Source organism: Tasmannia lanceolata, unplaced genomic scaffold (assembly GCF_043159265.1).
Source record: "Tasmannia lanceolata isolate RefF3 unplaced genomic scaffold, GAP_Taslan_0.1 ptg000012l, whole genome shotgun sequence".
Taxonomy (NCBI): Eukaryota; Viridiplantae; Streptophyta; class Magnoliopsida; order Canellales; family Winteraceae; genus Tasmannia; species Tasmannia lanceolata.
The window spans coordinates 36,154,533-36,176,918 of record NW_027518689.1 but is presented as its reverse complement, the minus strand read 5'-3'; the positions used below and the strand labels follow the sequence as shown (position 1 = coordinate 36,176,918).

General features: G+C 37.6%; 1 protein-coding gene across 5 annotated transcripts in view; it reads right to left on the bottom strand.

Moving 5' to 3' along the window:
* LOC143888027 (Transducin/WD40 repeat-like superfamily protein) overlaps positions 1–22,386 on the bottom strand; it is a 29,213-nt gene extending 6,827 nt beyond the window's left edge. The window contains exons 1-19 of one of the 5 annotated variants that reach the window (XM_077392309.1): positions 22,288–22,371; positions 22,112–22,166; positions 21,882–22,010; positions 21,711–21,795; positions 15,792–15,894; positions 15,386–15,470; positions 13,714–13,797; positions 13,460–13,569; positions 11,187–11,358; positions 10,928–11,021; positions 10,606–10,825; positions 8,543–8,601; positions 6,257–6,381; positions 5,390–5,844; positions 4,583–4,664; positions 4,293–4,469; positions 4,011–4,064; positions 1,845–1,937; positions 1,699–1,764 (exon numbers count right to left, since the gene is read on the bottom strand). In XM_077392309.1, the coding sequence (XP_077248424.1) occupies positions 1,699–1,764; positions 1,845–1,937; positions 4,011–4,064; positions 4,293–4,469; positions 4,583–4,664; positions 5,390–5,844; positions 6,257–6,381; positions 8,543–8,601; positions 10,606–10,825; positions 10,928–11,021; positions 11,187–11,358; positions 13,460–13,569; positions 13,714–13,797; positions 15,386–15,470; positions 15,792–15,894; positions 21,711–21,795; positions 21,882–21,998 (2,181 nt within the window). In that variant the 5' untranslated portion in view covers positions 21,999–22,010; positions 22,112–22,166; positions 22,288–22,371. Of the gene's footprint in view, positions 1–1,698; positions 1,765–1,844; positions 1,938–4,010; positions 4,065–4,292; positions 4,470–4,582; positions 4,665–5,389; positions 5,845–6,256; positions 6,382–8,542; positions 8,602–10,605; positions 10,826–10,927; positions 11,022–11,186; positions 11,359–13,459; positions 13,570–13,713; positions 13,798–15,385; positions 15,471–15,791; positions 15,895–21,710; positions 21,796–21,881; positions 22,011–22,111 lie in introns of those variants that run through there. The other 4 variants (XM_077392310.1, XM_077392308.1, XM_077392311.1 and 1 more) reach the window with 4 other exon arrangements.

Sequence of the window (22,386 nt, the reverse complement as noted above, 5' to 3'; positions counted from 1 at the left end):
CAATGGGATAAAAATACGTTGGCCCTCTTGTCAATAGAGGTAGAAAAAAATTGACCGTGTATGCATGTATCTGCTTTGTACCCGCCTAATCCACAATGATAGTTTATTGCCTTCTATTTCATGAGCATCTATGCGTGAGCTATAGCTATACATTATGACTTAGTATGTTTCGTATATCTGTTAGTCATGCCCAACGATAGATATGATTTAAAATGCTTTGACAACTGTTACTTTCAAACTTGTATTGGACATGCTACATCTGTGCTTTATTTACTCGCTTGTTCGGCGGAACTGATGTGGATTAAACAACATTTTTCAGACTCGGTGACTGAGCCCGGTGAGGGATTGATTCAGTGCAGACCTGGTTATCCGGGAGCCTCGTAGTTGGTTAGGTAGGATAGTAGCTTCTTTTTTACTTTGTACATATGTATTTTGTCAGGCTCTCAGATGTATGATTCCGTTTGATTATTTAGTTTTCGCTCCGGATATTGATTTATATTTATGTACCATCGACATCTAATTTGATGTGATTCGTTTTCCGATTTGGCCTTGCATGCGTGCAAGGTTTGCCCTAGTGCGCGTGTGGCACCTGCCACGTGTCCCGAGGGTCTCAGGCATGACAGTTCATGAATGTGCATGAGCTTGCTAACAGATGATCCGGGCCAAGTCTTTGGGAATTTTTGCTCGAAATCTCCTTCACCCCTCTACCTGTAAGTGCGTTCTGTTTCAGCAACTATTTACCATTAAATTCCTTTGAGTTTAGAGGAGAGATTGTAATTTGGGGGTCCTGGTTCAATTGAGATGAATTAAGGGATCTTAAGAGTGGATTTCCACTTGCAGGAGTGTAATCGGATTACTCTATGTTTCCTTTGAATGTAAGTAGAACGTTAAGTGGGTTCTACTTGCTTGAACGTGGCTCAGCCCTAGAAACCCAATCACTTTAATTCAGAGGTCCATGACTACGACTGTGCTTCAAAAAGGATCTAATCCCATGGATTAATTGTGGACCACTTTCAAAGAACCGATCCTATTCAACTCTAACCGAGTATGTCCTTCAATGAGCAAAGAAATTTGCATTTCAGACAAAACCCATGCTCCTTGGTGAGAATGGTTTTTTTTTTTTTTGGTTTAATCGTTGCCGTAAGCCTATCCTTTTTACAGAGCCATATGATTTTTAAATTGTATATGAGGACTTCAGACAAGCCATTAAGTGCTGAGTTTCATAAGAAGAAAGGAACCAGTTACATAGGAATTCATTGTTCTTCTCTTGGAAGTGGAATTGGGAAGAAATTTCATTAGTAAGCACTCTTAGCATCCTGATATTTGCATGGAATTGATGGCCCAGTAAGAAAACGTGAGATACTTAGAATTTTGTGCCTTGTAAGGGAATTTTGATGCAAGTAATTTTTATTTATTAGTTTCATATGAGACATGCCATATTATGTTAAATAAGTTGTACTTAAATCATTCCGAACTGAAAGAAAAGTTAGCTCAAACTAACCAAGATCTGGTTTTCTTACTTGACAAAGGAAAGCAAATGTGATATAATGCGTTTTTTTTTTAAGTCCAAGGACTACTTTACAACCCCGACAAATGGTCTGGCTTGTAGACATGAGAAATGTAAGTAAACACCTTAAGACAAAACATCATAAACCATTTGAAATAAAATAAACTTTCGTATAAGAAAAGGTATCTTACCACACCAACCATCAAGTTTCCTGGGGATAGTGTCAAGCCAAAGCATGAATCAAACACATTTAGAAGCTGTAACGAATTGTCATATTCTAATAAGAAAAGGCGAAGAAAAATGAATGAAAATGACGTAAATTAGAATCACATCTTACATCATTGGAGCCCTTAACATTAGGAGAACTTGAAGGAAAAGGCACTTCATAGAGACCAGACCCATGGAAAATCCAGCTACGCACAGAATTATCCTAACATCAGATAATAAAAAACGATTTTCAAACGAACCCATTATTCTTGATAATAAAGATCTCCATATCCAGAGTTTCAAAAAAAAAAGATCTCTATCCATATATTTTACAAAAACTCGTGCTTCCTAAAAGAGCAAATATGGGAAATAGCCAACTTCTATGGAGGTAGAAGGAACACAGAATAAATTAGAGATACATAAAAGGACGCATTTTTAGTTAATATGTATTCAGGGAGAAAAGCTCAATTTCTCTTCTTCCTTCATTAACACACAAAAAAAGAATGATGTTCCTCGACACTTAATACAAGATGGCTTTCTTCAATGACATGTGGCAGGGCAAGTGGCAAAACTTGCCATGTACAAGTAGTAGATGCCTTAATGTAGAAGACAATGTTTACAAACTCAGCAACTCTAGAAAGGACTCAATCGATTCGACTCAGTTTTCACCTTATTGAGCTTCGATCAAATAGGCCTTGAGCCAACGCCGAAGATAATTAGCAATGAGAGAGGACTTTTGGGAAATACATTACGTTTTTATTCAATTTACGATGAAAAAAGGCTCTAAATGGTGAAAAGACAGTGTAAACATGTAGTAGCAAGATAATCTCGAAGATTAAAATAATTTAAACTAACTAAAAATAAACAAAAATTTAAAACATTGTATGTACTGAAATATAAAAATGGAAAATATGAAGATATTATCATGGCAATGTAGCAATGATAAAAATATATGCATATCTTGCAATAAATTCAACTGGCTGAAAGATTACCAGGATAATATCATTTCGAACAATTGTCATGACAGCATCTCACTAAAATTAAATTAACAGTTAGATTATATTGAAGATTAAAATAATTTTAAAGACATCGAATTAAAAGTAAACAAAAATACAGAAATTAAAATATTATATAATAATATTATCATGGTAATGTCGCAATAATAAAATACATGTATTTCTTTCACTAAATTCAAATGATCGATAAATTACCAAGATAGTATCATTTCAAACAACCGTCATGATAGTGATACCATCTCACTAAAATGAAATTAACAGTTAGACAGGGACGGGAGTGAAACATGAATTGTATGCGGGGAAATGTTTGTCCACAAAGCTCCAAACTGATGTTAAAACGTGGTATAAATTGGCAAACACTGTCATTTTTCTAATGATGAGAGAATACCTGATCATATACAGATGTGCAATAGAACTATTTCCTATGGTTGAGTTATTTTAAAATCCAAGATAATATCATTTCAAACAACCTTCATGATAGTGATACCATCTCACTAAAATGACATTAACAGTTAGACAGGGATGGGAGTGAAACATGAATTGTATGCGGGGAAATGTTCGACCACAAAGCTCCAACTGATGTTAAAAAGGTGGAATAAATTGACAAACAGTGTCATTTTCTAATGATGAGAGAATACCTGATCATATACAGATGTACAATAGAACTATTTCCTATGGTTGAGTTATTTTAAAATCCACACCGTTGTACATTCCCTTTGCGCTGAAATGCTTATTTTCATATGCCCATCAACAAATAAACAAAAAAACAAAAAAATGGATGTCTAGGAAGCACATCAGGTGATAGGTTTTGTGAACTACCATATGTAAGAGACCCTTATGGACCAATTCTCTGTGATATTCCAATAAGATCCACAATTTTCTATGATTGGGGGACCTTTCTGCACCTCTTTTATTTACTCATTGTAAAAAGTAACAGGATGAGAAGAACTCTATCAACTAGTACCAGATCCTTGAGATTGTTAATGAATGCTAGAAATAGTCCAATTTCTGGCTAAAGACCACAAATTTACAGAGAATAAAATATACACCAACAGGGCAACTCCACAGATATGAGCTTATGAATGCAGAAAATCTGCCTGAGGTATAAACGAGAACAAGAGATTCAATTTTTACAGCATGGCTACAGTTTCAAGTAATCATTTGAGGGATACACAAGATATTAAAAATACAAGAAATAAATTCAAAAAAAGTAACAAAATGATGGTTTATATAACTCAAAGTAGCATTTATGAAGGGGCTGAATTCCATGTGATTAATACCTGGCTGCAGCTGTACAAGCAACAGCCATCAAAAGCCCAAGCAAGTCCAGTTACCTGGAAGGAGGACATAGAAATGTCAGATCCCATTATGATGTTAAAAAAAGGGCAATGATAAATCCACACCCCCGGTGGGATAATTTGCACCCCTTTAAAGGAGGGTATGTGGCAGACTTTAACGCTTTTTAACGTCAATTCATGTTAAAGGGGTGCGAATTATCATACAGTGGGTGCGAATTTATCAGTGCCCTAAAAAATATTGCACGGCTGAAAGTGAAAACCTACCACTCGATCATGCGCATCATAACATCCAGCATTTTGGAACTCGCCGCTAGACACATCATAGATCCAAAGTTCCAAAGACCCAGATCCCTTCCCAATTGCTAGAAGAATAGTGCCCACAGACTTTACAGGCACAGCCAGTGAGAGTGTCGACACTGGGACAGAAGTAATGGGTATCACCTATTTAGAGAAGTTACATAAAAATGGCATTGAAGCACATACGTTAGTTACCATTTTAATATCTATTTAGTATAACCAATGTATTCAGTATTCATACGCTTGGAATCATTTACCTCCTTCAATAAGGAAAAGGAAGCACCATTAACCGCTGAAAATTTGATCAACACATCGGCATCTCCCTGCCATATCTTCACACTGTATAAACTAGTTAAATTAATCCAGGAAATGACATGACAGTTTGTAATTTTTTAGTAAGGCTAACAAAATTCAAAGGACCAAAAAAATCGATTAAATAAGAACATATAAGGATCACATTAATTCTCTCTCAAAAAAAAAATAAGGATCACATTAAACAACAGTTAAATTTTATTTTATTTTTTTAAATAACAGTTAATAAAACATCAAACATCATTACGGAAGAGTTTATAATAAAAGAAGTGTTAAGAATGAGAGAGGTAAACACAATGTTCAATAATAAAACAGAATGTTGCACTTGACACGGTACAAAACATGTTGACACATCCACATTAAGTCAGACACTTCTAGCAGTACAATTTAAAAGTGTTGAAATGAGTGGATACAGGCGTGAACACGCATGACGTGTCTGACACAACACACATGTCAGCAATAAATCCAATGTGTCGGCTAAATCATAGTCAGCAAGAGACATGTTCCTTCCGCAGGGTACTAAAGGGTCCAAGGTAGAATCAAATACAAGGAGTTTCACTTTTTCACTAAAAAAGATGCTTGAATCAGATAAAATGTAAAGACACGTAATATTACAGCTTTCACAAAAGGCATCACATAGCCAACAAATTAATGCCACAGAAAAGAACGAAGCAAAATGCTGATTGATACATATTGGTAAACCTAACTCACCTTCCATCAGCCATTCAAAAAACAAAAAAAGAACAACTCACCTTCCATCAGAACTCCCAGTAGCCAAGAGAAAATGGGGATTTGAAGCATCTGCGCCATATAATCCCCAGCTGATTGCAGTGATCCATCCTTTATGAGCCTGAAGGAGGCCAATAAGTATTGCATCGACAGGAACACTGTCGTGCTCAACGGTGTAGCATTGTGGTTCATGGATTCTCCAGAAAGAAATGTTACCAGACTTCCCTCCAACTGCTAGTAAAGCACCATTATTGGAGGAGCTATTTGGAGAAAGAGGACCATGTTCAGATGTTAATCTAAATACGGGAGACCATGCAACAACAAGTGATGACAACATGGCACTGCGAGAAGCATACTGCCCAGCAGTTACCAATGGGGAATCTCCTCCTTTTTTAAGTGGTTCTCGGTCAGATCCAAGCTTTGAAAAACTTCGATGCGGGTTATTTAAAGTTAAATTTTCGGATTTGACTTCAACAACCTGAAAAATACATAAAAATAACTCAAAATGATTTCCAAACCAGGAATAAAGAGAAATAGGCAAAGTGCAATTGATAAATCTTCCAAGTCTAAGGAACCAACTTATTAATCAGCAGCAAGGATTAAAATTTCGGTTTCGGACCTAGCCAAAACCAAAATTTCAGCCAAATTCGGTAAAAAACAAGTTTCAATAATGTGCCGAAATTTCAGAAATTTTTTTAAAAAAAATACATTTTCCCGAAATTTCGGCTGAAATTACTGAAATTTTGGACTCTGGCCGAAATTTCGGATTTTAGTGGTTTCAGTTGAAATCCGAAATTTCGTTATTTCAGCCGAAATCTAAAACCATGACCAGCAGAAACCTTAAGAATGAAGTAAACAATACAAAAAGAAGGTAAGTGTGGAACACACACATCACACATTTCAGAGTCTTCCACTTCAACCTTGACAAGAGTAACCTGCCATGATTTTAGATCACCATTCCACACTGGTGCAAGTCGAACGGTGCTCGGGTCCAATGTAACACAGCCACTGCCACCTGTGATTCAGAGATAAACAAAATAACAAAAGGCAACATAAAGAATCTGGTGCATAGACAAATGTATACACTGAAATTGAATGAATCAATAAGAGCTGCATACAGCATGCGAAAACAAAGATATATATAAAAATGATTAAATTTTGTAAGAAATAAAGCACCATAAGAAAGTAGCAAAAAAAATGAAAAGGAAAGGCATATCAAACTAGCATAACGGGAAGCATCTAGGCAGTTAGTATTTTACAGATATTGTGTGATGAAATATTGTTCATGAGTAAGGGTACAGGTTACAAAAGAAAATGATCCACGAAAATATTGCAGAACCATAGCATTAAGGGTACAGGTTTTGCATTATGTATAATAAGTTGGATTTTTTTTAAGGCTATGTCTAAACTCTAAAGCGAGGAGTTTGGTCATCTGGAAGGTATTAATCGGTATGAAATGCCCACGAAGCTGTTGATTAAGATGGTTATTCCATGTAAAACATTTTTCATTAGTTGAAGGAGGGTTAGAAGAGATAAGAGAAGGAAATGTATCGATTGAATCTATCGGCCTCCCCTTCTAATGTATATATATATTAAGTGCATAAAACCAAAAATACCCAAAATTCTCTTCTTAGGCTAATATACATACATGCCTACTTCTACACTCCCCCTCGAGCTGCAGTATAGATAATATTCATGCCTCGCTTGTTACAAATCATTTGGAACTGACTTTTACCCAGTCCCATAGGCCCATCACCAAGTTGCTCCTTAGACTTGGCAAACGTTGTACAGATCTTCTTACTCATGACCATGTCCCTGATGAAATGGCAATAAACTTCAATGTGCTTAGTTGTTTAATGAAATACCGGATTGTTGGCAATATAGATGGCTGCCAGCTTATCACAATACATAGGCCCACAAGACAGAGGGGGATTGGGACTGATCAGAGAAAACTGAGAAGGCAGCAAATGTCTGGCTCGAAGTAGGATGGGGAGCTATTCTGTAATGTGTATTTCCCCATCTAAAATCACACAATAATTTCATGCACTGATATTTCTTTGATAAAATGACTAAAAAGTTGCACTCACTCAACAGGAGAGCAATAGGATTACCTAAACTATTTCAGACTAGGGTTGATGTAAAATTGAAAGACGCAATTCACAAGTCAAAATTTAAATCAAGTATAAATATTGCAAACAACAAAATTCAAGGATTACCTAATAACAACTATGGAGAAACTTCTTCAATAAAAAATGATAATAGATATTTCTGTGGTTAGTTATACGTTAGGTGAACGGTCAACTAACCAAAAAATCCTTTAAAATAAATAACTGACTATGCCCACTAAGGATTTGAATACAACGTGGAAGAGCTGACACCGCATTAGGACATGTATAAAAGATACACCAAAACCTTATCTGCACTATACATCTCTAGTGTAGTAACATAATACAAAGTACAATAGCATATGTTTAACGTGTAAGTAGATACACCCGTCACACAGAGTTATGAGTTGTCTTATTGCTATAACTCCATCATCAAAATTCAACAACATCCATCTCAGCAAGGAGAGAGTCATCTATGTCCTGGTATAGAATTGCAGCCCCCAACCACAATAAAGAGGCACCAATTTGCTACCAAGAAAAATAAGACATCTATAGGAGGACAAAAGGAGAACTATTTGACTATTTCACAGCCAAGTAAAAATAGAGTCCTCTGGAAGCCTGAGAGACCCTATATTGTCCACTGCAATTTGTAGGAGAATTGAATAGCAAATCTAAAAGAATGCCCCTTGCGCTATAAATCTATAATTTTAAAAAAAGCATTCAAACAAGATAAACAATAATCGATGGAAATGATGGTCGACATGTAAACGATGCGTGCTGAGTATCAACATCAAATTGTGAATATAATAAAAAAAGGTAGTGGTATGATCCCATACTTAATATCTCTTGATAATCCAAATAGAAACTTCTGATGCACAAAAATGTGGTCATACAATACTAATGGTCACCAAGATAACTTCATAATCAAAGTACAAATGGCAGGCATAGACCAGAATTCTTTATTCAGCTTCCCTTGATGGGATCCCAAAGAAAATTATATGTAGGGCCCAAAAGTATGTATTATTTAAAAAGCAAGGTTACAAAAATGAGAACCCAAAAATGAAGTCATACCAGAAAGTTTTACCCGCAGCCCGTGTCCATTAAAGCCCATAAAAACCCCCTCCACCCACCTGGACATTAATGTATGACACATCATTCCTAAATTCATAAAATAACACCAAAAATAAGGAAGCATAGGGCAAGTTTAAAAAGAAAAACATTCAGGAATAAAGAAGAAAAAGTAAAGATAGGAGCCAAAGCTTATGATAACGGGATATTTGTGAATGCCGAACATACCATGTCTAACAGGATAAGATACTGATGCTCATACCAGGTACTTCATGGTTACTAAATTGGTCAAATAACTATCATATTCCAAATATATGTCTCTTCAAATTAACAATCGTATTTTTTGGATAACTACAATCGCAAATTTAGTATTAATGCAATTATATAAAAAAATTATTATTTTAAATTTAGTATTAATTCCATCTTCTAATTCAAATCTAATTTAAATTTTTCGGCACTCTATCATACATACACTGTGTTTCCCCCTCACGGGGGCAAATTTCAGCTCGACCGATCACCCTTAGGAGGCATTATGCACTCTGTGAGCTTCTTATATCATACCTACAGGGAATATTTATCAACACAACCCGTCTCTGTCCTACCTTGCAGAGTGGGAGCATTTCATATTCTTCGAAATCCAATTAAATATATAATATTGATATAATATACATATATAAATATATATATTATACTATATTTTTTCTTGTCCACCCATTTGTCTCGCATGGGTAAGAGGATCATATACCTTCGACTGAGATTTTTTGTGGCTGCCCATATCATTCCTCTTAATGTGTGTCAATTGGGTTTTACAATAAAAAGTATTCTCGTATATCAAAATAGAATTAAAGAAACTCAATATGTATATAATATCAATCCGAATAATTGACATATGGGGGTAAGTGGTAACTATATGATGTGTCAAAAATCATAGTGAACAATGCAAAGGCTCATTTAAAAAATGGCAATACATGACTGCATTAAATACTACTGAAATGGCATTAGCATGTTTAGGAATAACAGATGGCAAATTCAAACCCGTACGGGTGTGACTCTTTGGCTTAAAATCATGGATATGCTCCCCATTGATGCGAGTTCAAATCCCCCGGGCTTACCCGATGTGCATGGTTTACGGGTGATTGCACGCATCAGTAGGGAATAGTCCCGCCCTAAAAATTGGGGTGGGGATACCCTATGTCATCAAAAAAACAGATGGCAAATTCTCAATTCCGATTTCATTTGAATGGGTACAGGACTGATATTACCAAAAGGCAACAGTAGTAGTTTAAATTAATGTTGCAATACAAGTAGCCCAAAGCATAGATGCAATGAAGGACTCCTATTTCTTCACAACTTATGCTGATAGTTCCCAATGCTTGACGAGATTGATTTAGCTTGCCAAGAAGTTGGGACTATGAGTGGGACATAGATTGAAAAATGGCTTGAGACACTTGTTCAACCAAAGCAAAAGACACCATTTTAAAGAAGCATCTAAAGGAAGAGACAACTGGTGAACCTCAATTCAGAAGAAGCAATAACACTATCAGGAGCTATTGAATCTTGGAAAGACTCTTAGCGTAGGCAATGAAAATGGGCACTGTGCACCAATTATAAGAAAATGCATATTAGTAATTTTCATCATTAACATTTTGGACCATTGCATAGCATTCAGAATTTGACTCAAAGCCAGGAATCGACAGTATGGGCGCTACAAGAACTACCCCAGCCTGGGTGGACTGTAAAGACCTTAATTAAGGCCAACAACATAAAAATGTGCCTTTCATGAGTTCTTTGGCCTATATGTGGTGTCCATATCTTCATCTTTGGATGAAAGTTTAGACTTGGATATGGACACTGTTTATTTTACGAAAGCTTACCCTAAACATATAAGCTAGCTCAATAGTTAAGTTATAGGCATTATTTAAATGAATATCAAATGTTAATGGAATACAAAGTATAGAAACATAAAAGACTGAGATTTAACAAGAGCATCAAAATCTAATCTTTGTACCAGATACAAAGGGTGGATTCATACATCTCATTCTTAAATCAGAACCAATTGGAATTACCTATTGCCTAGCCAAGCTTCAACAGCTTGTTGAATCCTGAGAATTTCCTCCACTCCATGATGTACAGCCAGCACGATTTCTTTTGGCAAATAACCCAAATTCATTGAAGGGCGGATGTTAGGTAAAAGAGGAGCCTGATTAGTCATAATTCCATCAAGGAAGTTTGAGCTTTTAATTTCATCAGATTCTGGGTTCAGTTTCACCCATTCATCTTGTTCTCCTGAATGACAAAAACAAAAGATTTACTGATATAAACCAGTTATTAGTCTAGTAGCTATTACTCTAGTAGATCAAACCATTTATAAAATAAAAAAATGAGTACCATCTACTGTAAATAGAACAAGAGCTTTAGTAGCGTTCATGTACTTTATTGTGCCACTAATCCAGACACGCTGAGAACCAACCTCTTTCAGAACCTGGAAATCCAGAAACAGAAAATATACGACCTAGACGAGAACAATACGCACTAAAAAAACAAAAGATTGCCACATCCATAGGGATTAGTCCCGCCCTAAAATGGGGTAGGGATACCCTATGTCATAAAAAAATGCACTAAACCAACCACTTAGAACAAGGCGTACCTCAACCAAAGAGTCCTGCTTGAAAATGGGGCAGGAAATTAAAGATATTTCTGTGGATGTGGTAATTACTTTTCCACTAGGCATTCTACAGACATTATTTGCATCTTGACCAGAGAAGTCCCTATTTCTACCAAATGTCAATTGCTCTTCGGCAATTCCTGTGTTCTCAGTGCTGCAAGTTTTCAGATCAAACAAGACATATCAAACATTGAAAACCACCAAGATGTCCATGAATATGACATTAAAAAAATCACAAAGTTGCTCCAAAGCAAATAAATCGTCACTTATTAAGGTACTCCAAATAGTTTCTACCGAGGGGGGGGGGGGGGGGGGGGGGTGTAGCAAATGGAAGCAGGCAATAGTTGTTCAGAAAAAACAGGTACATTGAACAGGAAAATTGGGGAAATGCCAAGAAAGATGCAGAACATGTGTAAAAGTGAAGAGGGTACAAAATGGAAGAACTCCAAAAGAAGCATAAATATAACAGATTAACAGTGAGGATTGGTGAAAGAAAGAGGAAACACTTGGTAACGTAAGGATAGCCTTGAATATTAAGTTGAAAGATACAAATGACAGGGAAAAGAGGGTGGAGATTAGGGGTGCAACTCGGGTCGGGTTGGGTCGGGTTAAGGCCAACCCGAACCCAACCCGAGGAACCATTTACTCAACCCAATGCCTCAACCTGACCCAACCTGAGTTTTAAGCTTACTAAAAACTAAAAAAAAATGCCAGGTTTCACTCAGGAAGTGTTGCCCAAGCCCACAACCCGAACCCAACCCGGCCGACTTTTTTTTCGGGTTGAACCCAACCCGAGTTGCACCTCTAGTAGAGATAGGCATATCAGTTTAGACTTTAGAGCCTCATTGCATGCATAACAAATATTATATTCTTGTAAAACAATTCCATCATCTTGCAAGAACTCCACACGTTGAATCCCATAACTTGGATCATTTGTGCCGATATACCTAAGCTTGATCAAAGGGTCTACAATGCTCCAAGTACCTCACAAGTCGTTGTAGCTTGGACAGAAGAGGCGGGTTTGTTCTTTCTGTATAAAATCAATTTTATATGGTTGTTTTTCTAATCCTTTTATTTAAGTTTTTTTCTTGCCTTGCCCAAATATCCAGGAAATGATCCCTCCAACATTCATTCACGTGATGTAGTCATTAATCCTAAAGATGGAAGTTTACAAAGGATATCTGATTTTCACCCCAGGTTACGATCCTCTCTAGTATCCTTTGCTTTTTCCAAGGGGTGAAAATGATTGGCTAGTAAATGTGAAAGATTCCACAAGAAAAAGTCTCTTCAAGCCAATATTATTCTTAGCGATTGCACTATTACCCCAGCCAGGGAAATCAGATTCACCATGGAAGATGTCTATTTCAATAATATGTAGTTGACATGTATGTGAAAATTGAGGTAGAAAGACTTAGATATTTAAGCTTTAATCAACATAAAGTTAGAGATGAATACTACCAAGGTCTACAAGATGCACTGGCAGATGGAGAAGTAGAAAAAAAGGGCGGCCCACTACACAAGGCTCCTGCCATTGCAGGGTCTGGGGAGCAGAAAATGCAACAAATTTAGAAAAACGGATTGTCCTACCATCATCATGCATTGGTAGTCCATGTGATATGTATCAAAGGTACCAGGATGCCATGGCTCTAGTTCAATACTTTTAAGAAACCATATCTTTTCATCACAATCGCATACAACCCAAATTGGCCTCAAATTAAAAGGGAATTATTGTTAGGTCAAAAGGCTCTCAATAGGCTAGAACTGGTCAGTAGGACTTTTTATGCAAAACTATGTGAAATTAAGGAAGATTTATACAAAAAGTTATGCTTGGAAAATCAATAACTAAGATTCATGTGATTGAATTCCAAAAGTGTGGCCTTACTCACGCTCATTGCCTCATCATTCTGCACCACAAACACAAGCTTCAAACTCCAAAAGACTGTAATAGAATAAAAAGAGGTAGGGGCAGACCGAAAACATCTTGGGTGGAAACAGTGAGGAAAGACTTGATGGCTAGGAACATAACAGTGAACATGACCTTGAATAGGAGAGAATGGAAGAAAATGATCCATGTAGACAAACCCAACTAGTGTCAGGATTAGACTTAGTCAATTTGAGCCGGGTAGATTCTTTCACCTTCTTCATGAAAAAATTCTAAAGGATTCATTAGCCGGCCCCAACTAGTTAGGGAGAAAGGCTTAGTTGAGTTGAGTTGAGATAAGGTAACAAAGAACTAAAATGAAACAAAAGATTACATTCTGTTTGATGTCTTTTTTTGTCTTTGTTGAGTCCCCTTACTTAAAATAGAATCTTGTATATCACTGCCACATCCAATCCCTATAAGGTAGTCCCGGGACATTTGCTCCTGAAAAGATCATAAACAATTAATTTTATTCATGTAAACATTAGAATCAACTGAGCAACAAAAATGCCTTACGATATCTTCAAATTGAAATCTCTGAGGGATGACTAGAGGCAAGATAAAGATGTCTATAAAAACAGAACTTACATGGGAAGAATTTGACGGAATGCTGAACTCCCCAAAGTTAATGCTTAGAAAATATTCGCACATAATTTCAGATATGTCACGTACCTGCAATTACAAAAGTTTAGGGAACGATAAGTCCTACTCAATAGAAGCATGCTGATAGCAAATTTCATGAGAAAATATGACTGGGTAACCCTTGATATACAATCTTCAACACTCGCACCTAGTATTTTCAACATCTTAATCAACTTGGTCAACGGAAAAGTTTGCATCAACCCTTAGAGATAACAAGTAGCAAACTGAAAAGATTCATCCTTCCATACTGTACTCCATGAGTACATACATATCAATGTAAGCATTCGAGATTTAGCAATTCAAAAATCACATCCAAAATGTGGTGATTAGAGATCAAACAATTTGGTTCACATTATATTTACATCTCAGGCTTTAGTACAGAATATGTTATTGCTACTGTTCACAAATAAAAATATTTGACAAATCATCATTTGTCAGTGAGGACAGCGTCACTCCGATAAGGCTTAGGCACCTTCATCTGGAACATGAGAGTGCGAGCCATTCTAGAAGGTATCAAAGTTTCCTCTCGTGTACACCATTTTGCATAGGTGTAGGCACAAGAGGACTGATGAATGATACCACGACTCCCAAAAGGCCTGAAATCCATTACATGAAGAAAAATATTCACGGGCATTACCGGTGCGCAAACAGCCAAGGGAATAAATAATGAATAATGATACTGAACAATGATACTGGTTAGAAATTTATGAATAGAAGGAGCGAAAAGCAGAAAACACCTTGGAACGATCCTTGAGTAAAAATACGCAAGTCACACGGGAATAATCATCCACAAATACCAGGAAATACCTAAAGCCGAGCATGCAAGCAACCAACAAGCGATGAACTACAACCAACCAACTACTAACAACAATGAATTAAAAATCACAAAGGCGGAGATACACGGCCCAACAGACCATTAAGCGACTCTGGAACATACAAACAAGCCGAAGAGACACGCCACCACCACCGACAATGAAAAAAGCAACAAGTGCATCCATCTGACAATGAAAAAATCAGCAGGAGCATCCACCCGGAGACGACAACCACAAGAGCGAAAGAGGAAGGGAAAGTTTAGATCATCAAAAGAAGAGTGAAATCAAGGGGGGAAACCCCAAAGAAGGATTTTGGATTTTGGGAGGGAATGAATTTCAGGTTTGGGTTAGAGACTGGCTTCTTCGAAACTAATCAGACCCTATAGTTCCGATACCATGTTCCAAGCTCCATAGGAGAGAAGAAGGAAGAGAGAAGAGAGAAGAGGAAGAAAGAAGAAGAGAGAAAAAAGAAAAGAGAAGAGAGAAGAATACTCTCCCTCTCATAAAGTATTATGTGTGTGTGCGGGTTACATGTGAAAAGTCAAGATTTCCCTTAATAGCGTATGTGAATTACATTGCTTCATCTAACAGTCATAAAAAGAATGCCCTTTGCAAAATAAAATGCTCTTAAAGGATTGGAACGTACACGTCAAAGTCGCAATGCGAAGCATTGAAAATGACAACTTTATAGTCCATGTTAGGTCAGTGACCTCATAGAATACAAAAGTTATGTTCCCCATGCTAAATTCATAAAGCTAAGGTTGAAATGCAACACCACCCTAAAATAATGCCTAAGAAATGCATACCTCTACCCATTCCGCACGGAATTCACTAAAAGGTTGACGATATAGCTTCACACGACCTTCTGTAGTGCAAACAGCAAGCAAACATCTGCAAAAGGTTCAATTACAAATGACTTAAGATTGTGTTTTCTTGATTGTATATATAGATTGTGTTCTCTCTCCTTTTTCTCCTTTTTGTATTATTTGAACATCTCGGTCCTTTTATTGAAATCTTTTACCATTCAAAAAATAAAAAAACAAATGACTTAAGAAAACTATTCCCTTGCACCATTCTAAATTATAAACCACCAACACGTACAAGATAAATGCAGATGCATAATGTGGGCGGTCGAATATGAAAACAGGCGATGAAACCCTACAATGGGTTTATAAAGATTGGATGAAATAACGGGTAACAGAATTTTGATACCCTGAGTTAGGAGCCACTCCAGGAGGAGACCATGAGATTGATCGAACACACGGACGAGTGTCACGTGATAAACAGGTAGGCATTAAACAGGCCGTAAAAAGATCTGTAAATATTTAATGATAGGAGACATGTTAGAGGATATGTGTCACCAATCATCATGAATAACCATAATCACACTAAAGCTTAAAACGAATTGAAACTAGTCACGAACACATGCATGGCATCCCAAGTAACAATGTAATTATTGCTTTGAGTATTTACGGAAGAACAATATATGGATAACAAATTTCAGTGGATTTCAATTAATACGCAGCACTATTCAAGAACAATATCTACACAAAGGTTGGAACAGCCGAGAATATCTCTACCACTGTGACAGCACCTGAGAGCACCATGAGAGAACTCTTGAGAGGCTGAGAACCAATGGGTGAGCCCCCCCCCCCCCCCCCCCCCCCCCCCCCTCCCTCCTGTGTGTGAGAACTGCCAGATCAAGTTACTATCATGTGAATCAGAGGCCCTTGTGAAAGCTTCTGATTCAGTTCAGCCTCCAAAATTTAAGACATTTGCCAATGCAGCTAAAGGAACTTTCAGCGCTCCCCAAGGTTCCAATACAAATCCCAGGTTCGAGTGCTATAAAAATGGAATGGAGAGATTAATCATCCCAAAGGAATCCATCAATCCAATGTTATCCAGACTAAAGAAATGTTTTCTCATAAAGTTTTCCCCATCTGATCCGAAAATGGGATCATTCATAGAGTGGATGCACACCAAACGATAAGGGTCAATACCTATTTCAATACAATTCTGAAGAAAATGCTAAATTCTTTTCTTTCTTTTTTGTCAATTTATATTTCATCAACCAGACTCTGATGCATGTCTCCTTAGTACTCAGGGATACAGAAGTACAAGCCTATAGAAGATGCTAAACTCTTGGTGTTAAAAAATCCATGGAGGATAGGAAAGTGCCACCTTCACCTCTTCCATGCCAGTCCTATTGCATTCTCAATATTCTTGCGAAGAAAACATGGAGGGTTAATAGTATTTTCCTTGCTACCTCTGCCCTCCGCCCAAGCATCTATAACTTCAACTTATCATCCAAGGGAAAGAATTCTGCATTTAACCTATCCAAAAATGGTCGATACATTCTCCTCAGATCCAACCGTTGAGAAGTCTGACCCCAAGGGTCGGATTCGCAGTGTACAGGAACTGCAATAAAATGATGGAGTGTGAAGGTGAGGGCAGTTAAAATCTGCAATACAAGATTAAGATACCCCCATATTAATCATTCAAAGAAAAAAGAAAGAAACACCCATATTAATTATGGCCCAGAACATTGTCCCATCTAAAGACTTTCATGGGCGTGTACCTAACTGGATCTTCGGGATTGGTCGCTTCCCCATCCTTGTACGTGAGAGTTGTAGTTGCTCCCACCATGCTGAAGCACTTCCCTTAAGTTCGAAGGTGTCAAAATGAAGAAAAAGAAGCTCGTCAAGTCCAACTTTATGTATAATGCCGAAAAGGCCAAGCGTCAACATAGTAAGGTCTTTGAAGTTGGAGATTCTATAACGAAATCACCAATGAACTCGAGGTCGAGTTCTCTTCAGGTGGAGGGGAATGACGTGCCCACAACTTTTGGTTGCAAAGGATAAAATTTAGAAAGTGTCCCAAGAATCCAATAAGTACATGAAGTGGATATAAATAGAGTTTCTTTATTTAATTTATTTGTGTCTTCTAGCTATTAGGTAGTTTTAGGCAAGGTTTTAAATTTTGGTTTCGGAATACCGAAACCGAAATTTCGAACGAAATCGATCGAAATCAAATTAAAATTTCAGCGAAATCACCGACGGTAATTTCGGCTGAAATTTCGGGATAATATTAAATAATGAATAAAAACCAGATTTTTTGGTCTTATCCCTTAGAAAACGAAATTTCGATCGAAATTTTGTAATGTTTCGATTTAACCCAAATTCAATTTCGTTCTCGACCGAAAGCCGAAATTTCGGATTTCAGTCGAAATTTAAAACCTTGGTTTTAGGCAAATATGGCTTGTTGCCTTTTCTTATAATTTGAGTCCATGTAGATTTAGAAATTTAGTTCAATTAGGAATAGAAGTTGAGCCTAATTTAGGAATTGGCATCAAATAATTTTAGAAAGTAGAGATTTACTTGGAGAAGAAGTTAGTGTTTTTATAAAAGCCTATGTGCAAGGGTTGTTGCACGGTTCATGCTTGTTTATGAAATAAAGAAATTTTCTTCTCCCTTAGTAGTGAAAGTTGTTTATCTTGTTCTTCGTGGATTCGAAGAATAGCTCTTCGTGGATTCGACGAGCGCCCTTCATGGCTTCGAAGGTTTATTTGATTGGTTGTTGACGGAGATCAATCCTCGACTCGTTCTTCGCGCTTCCGGCTACGCCGGCCTAGTATCTGGAAGTCCATTCCTCCTTCTTAGTCAATAACGGACGCACTGCTAGCCCATATCTTTAGCTGGTTTGTATCACAGGCCCACATCCATCTTTGAACCAAATTTTCCACAGCCGGTGGAATTGCATCTCTTGGGCCACAACCAAACCAAGGCTCTTGATCGACGAGATGGACTCTTTGTGCGCATACAATGAAATATCATCAGGCCCTTTCGCCATGAATCCGCTATTCGGATTCTTTAACAAACCAAGTTGTTGGATCCTCGCCTTACACCCCAGGATAAAACCCCAATCATCTAAGATATACATTGCCAATCGCCATGTTTTCCATGGTTGAATGCGAAAGGGAGAGCCCGGGTCTCTTAATGGCAAGAGCTTTTAGCCCCTACCAAGACTGCTCCATTCCTAGTACGTGTAAGATGATTGTTTTACCTCCTACGACCTCATCAAAGAATAAAGGTACGTCTTATGGCCTCGATACAATGAGGACTAGTCTACGAGACTCAACTCGGTTTGGTAAAGAAATTTCTTCTAGCCCTTCCTCACCCTATTTCTAACCACGCGCCCATTTTATTTGACAGTGACAATGATCTTAAACATCTCAATCCATTTCAATTCGAGAATATGTGGTAGTCATATCTCATCACTTCTCAGGTAGCTATTTAAGGTATGTTTCGTTTCAATTCGAAAGTGGAATAAAATACACTTTGAATAAAATGAAACAGCAAATAAAAATTGAGATTGATGAGTTAGACAAGATGGAAGAGTTTGCTCATCTCCTGAAGATTGATAGGGCAGTTCGAATCAGACTTGAAAATGAATGGGCAACAATGTATTCGTATGAAGATATATTCTAAAGATAGTGACCGAGGGGCTTGCAGTTCCGCCTGGGGACCAAAACTCATGTTTCTTCCACTGCACCACTACCTTAAGAGGGATGAAGAAGTTCATAAGAAAATTGGTTATTGACAGTCAGGAGCTAGAAGCTAGGAATGGAATGGAACAAAAATTATTAAATATTATGCATCGGTATTTGAATCTAGATCTTGCCCCTTGATCTATGAAGACCTGCCCAACATTGATAAAGATGAAGTCCTTCGTCCTGACCGCTTTCTCTTATGCTTCCAAGAATCATGGGAAACTATTGAAAGTGGTATCATGCAGGTTCTATGAAATCCATTTCTGCACAGAATCAACATGGTTTTTAATGCCTTTTTTATCACCTTGCTCCCAGAAGTTACAAACATATAAATATCAAACATTATCCAAGATCCTTGCTAATAGGATCAAAATGGTCATGAAGTCCCGGTTGCCCCTAACCAAAGAGCTTTCATGGCAACCAGACAAATCCTTTAAGGTATTATTGTGGAGAAGAGGGTTAATGATTGCACTAAGCTTCTGGAGCCTAGAGCATGCTGCTCATGCTTGACCTTGAGAAAGCATATGATAGATTGGAGAGGCCCTTCCAGATGCAGACACTTGAAAACATGGGCTTAAGAATAAAGTGAAGAAAGTGGAAAAATTTAGGAAAAGACAATCCAGCATAAAAAAAATCATCCAGTTTGGTGTGAAGGTCTTCATGTACTGCTGCAATGCATTTGCAGTATACAGTAGAATACTTTCACATTATAATATTGGGTTTTGTTCTTACAAAAAGGATAAATAGGCAATTGGATAAAAAAAGCAAGGTATTACCATCATCAAACACAAAACTAATAGACATAGTGTGAGTTTAGGTTAACAACTTCTGAACCCTTCTCTTTGCTCCCAACTTCTCAATGAATACCCACAAAACAGACTAGAAAAGTAGAAATAAACACACATTGAACATGGCAATATTTGATGTGTCCATCCCATGCTTGCGAAGCATACTTCACAAAAGAATTTGCCATTAACAAGAATTTATCTAAATGACATTAACAGCTATTGGTGAGTTGTCCATTGGTTCCTTGGCATAGAAAAGATAAAAATTTTGGAATGTAATATTGCTAGCAACTATTTGGGTCATGGAAGGAGAGAAACACACGAGTGTTTAGAGTCAAGTGAAAGTCCCCCAATTCATCTTTATAAAGGTTACTGCACTAATCATATCCTGGGCTAGGGTGCTCCCACCTTTCAGGTTTCGTCTCTACATATAACTTGTGACATGGTTGGGAAGAGTAACCATATCCTGGGCTAGGGCGCTCCCACCTTTCAGGTTTCGTCTCCGCATATGACTTGTGACGTGGTTGGGAAGACAAGATTGGGAAGCTTACGGTCTTGGGCAGTCAAAACGTAATTTTGACGGCTATAGCATGGAGAACGTTGGGAAAGCAGGAGTAGGGGCCTTCTAAGAGATGATAGAGAGACTCTAGTAAGGCCGAGGTTAGAGCAATTCTATAAGGCATTAGGAACACGGACCCATCCCTTCTTGATAGGGTGATTGTGGAGGGGACTCCCTAAATGTGATAAGATGGTTGAAGTGAAGCCTCTCTCCTCCCTGGAGATCTGCTCAATGGTTGGATGAGATTATGGACGGTGCGAAGGGGTGTTCCATATCGTTCCATCATGTTAGAAGGTCGGCCAATAGGGAAGCTGACAGACTAGCAACGGCTGGGGTCACCAAGGGGAGATTGGAGTTCTTTGATTTTCTTCCTCTGTGACAGGCTTGTATTCATTTTTCTTTCCACTATCTTTATTTCCCTGCTTATGGTTCTGACCATCTCGATCAGGGACAATGTTGAAGTTCTGTCAGCACCTCCTACATGTTGCTCAGACTAAATAATTGTCTTTGGAAAACACTATCATGAAGTCAATGATCTAGATGTCAAAACAGCTCCAATACACATTCCATCCTCAAAAACAAAACATAACATATGCTCAAATAGCATGATTGTGGAAACATCCTAGCAACAGTCATTTGGTTCATGATTCTACACCCTACTTGCAAAACTCTGATTACGATTGACACTCTACCCAACAGAACTTGAAAACATCTCAAAAATAGGTCACAAATTTCTTATTTCAAACTCGAAACATACAAGCATTGCAAAGAGAAGTTGTATCATTGGCAAAGTAGAGCTACGAAATTGAGGCTCGACCTATCCACAATCAAGCCTTCTATCCCCAGCTACCAAACCCAGAATAAGTGCCTCCATAATGAAGGTGAAAAGAAAAATGAGAAAGGGGAATAAAAGAGAATCAAATCAACCCTAACGAAATTGATTCTCATTTCCAGCTCCTACAATAAAGGAGGTGCCCATCTTCAAGTTCGCATTTGATATGTTCAATAAAAGAGACTCAAATCAATCCTAAAGTTCTCCCCCAAAGATAAATTGTCTATGATCATTTATTACATTCATTCAATTCTCCGAACAGAGTAATTTGGAAAATGAAAAACCATTGCAAATAAAGAAATCATCTCAAATTTCATTTATCAAACCCTGATTACACATAATAATAGCTAGTAGGTATTAGCCTCTAACAAAACTTCATATGACCGTTTTTTGTTTTTTTTTTTACCTTCTTTTTTCACAACTCCGATTGGCAATGGTGTGCTAGGGGTGACTGAAATCAGCCCTCGAGGACCAACGAGTAAAGCCGGATTCTGCTAGGTACAAAAACAATAAATTCAAATAATCAAAGCATTCAAACTCTGAACTCCTTATAACAATCAATTTTCCTTCCCTTTACCAGTATAGTGACGAGATGGCCTGACGCAATAGCCACCAGGTTCTCCTCCGACCACGCGATCGAATTCGGATAACACGGAGAAGCCACCAGAGGCGCCGCCTGAAAGTGCGAAGCCATCGGTCTGAAAATCTGAAACAGAGGAAAAAAGAGAAATCAAAAAAAGGTATTAAAAGATAGACGAGAAAGAAGAATCGTAGCTTTTAGCAGATAGGACAGACAGAGTTGCGTACAGAGAGAGGAAGAGGAAAATCTTCATGGACAGGTTGAATTAGGCGAGGACGAAAGAGAGGAATTTGTGGGGGATTGAAGGAACGAGAGAGAGAGATGGAAGGCAAGGAACGTGTTTGATCTCAAACGGCAAAATAGGCGGGAATTCATAACTGGGATATGATGAAACTATGAAAGACGATGGAAAAGAGTTAGGTGTTGGGATGGAGAGATTGTGAGATCAAATCCCACTAAGACGACTTACTTTGAGAGTAAAAACCCTAGCGTTCCAGAGTTC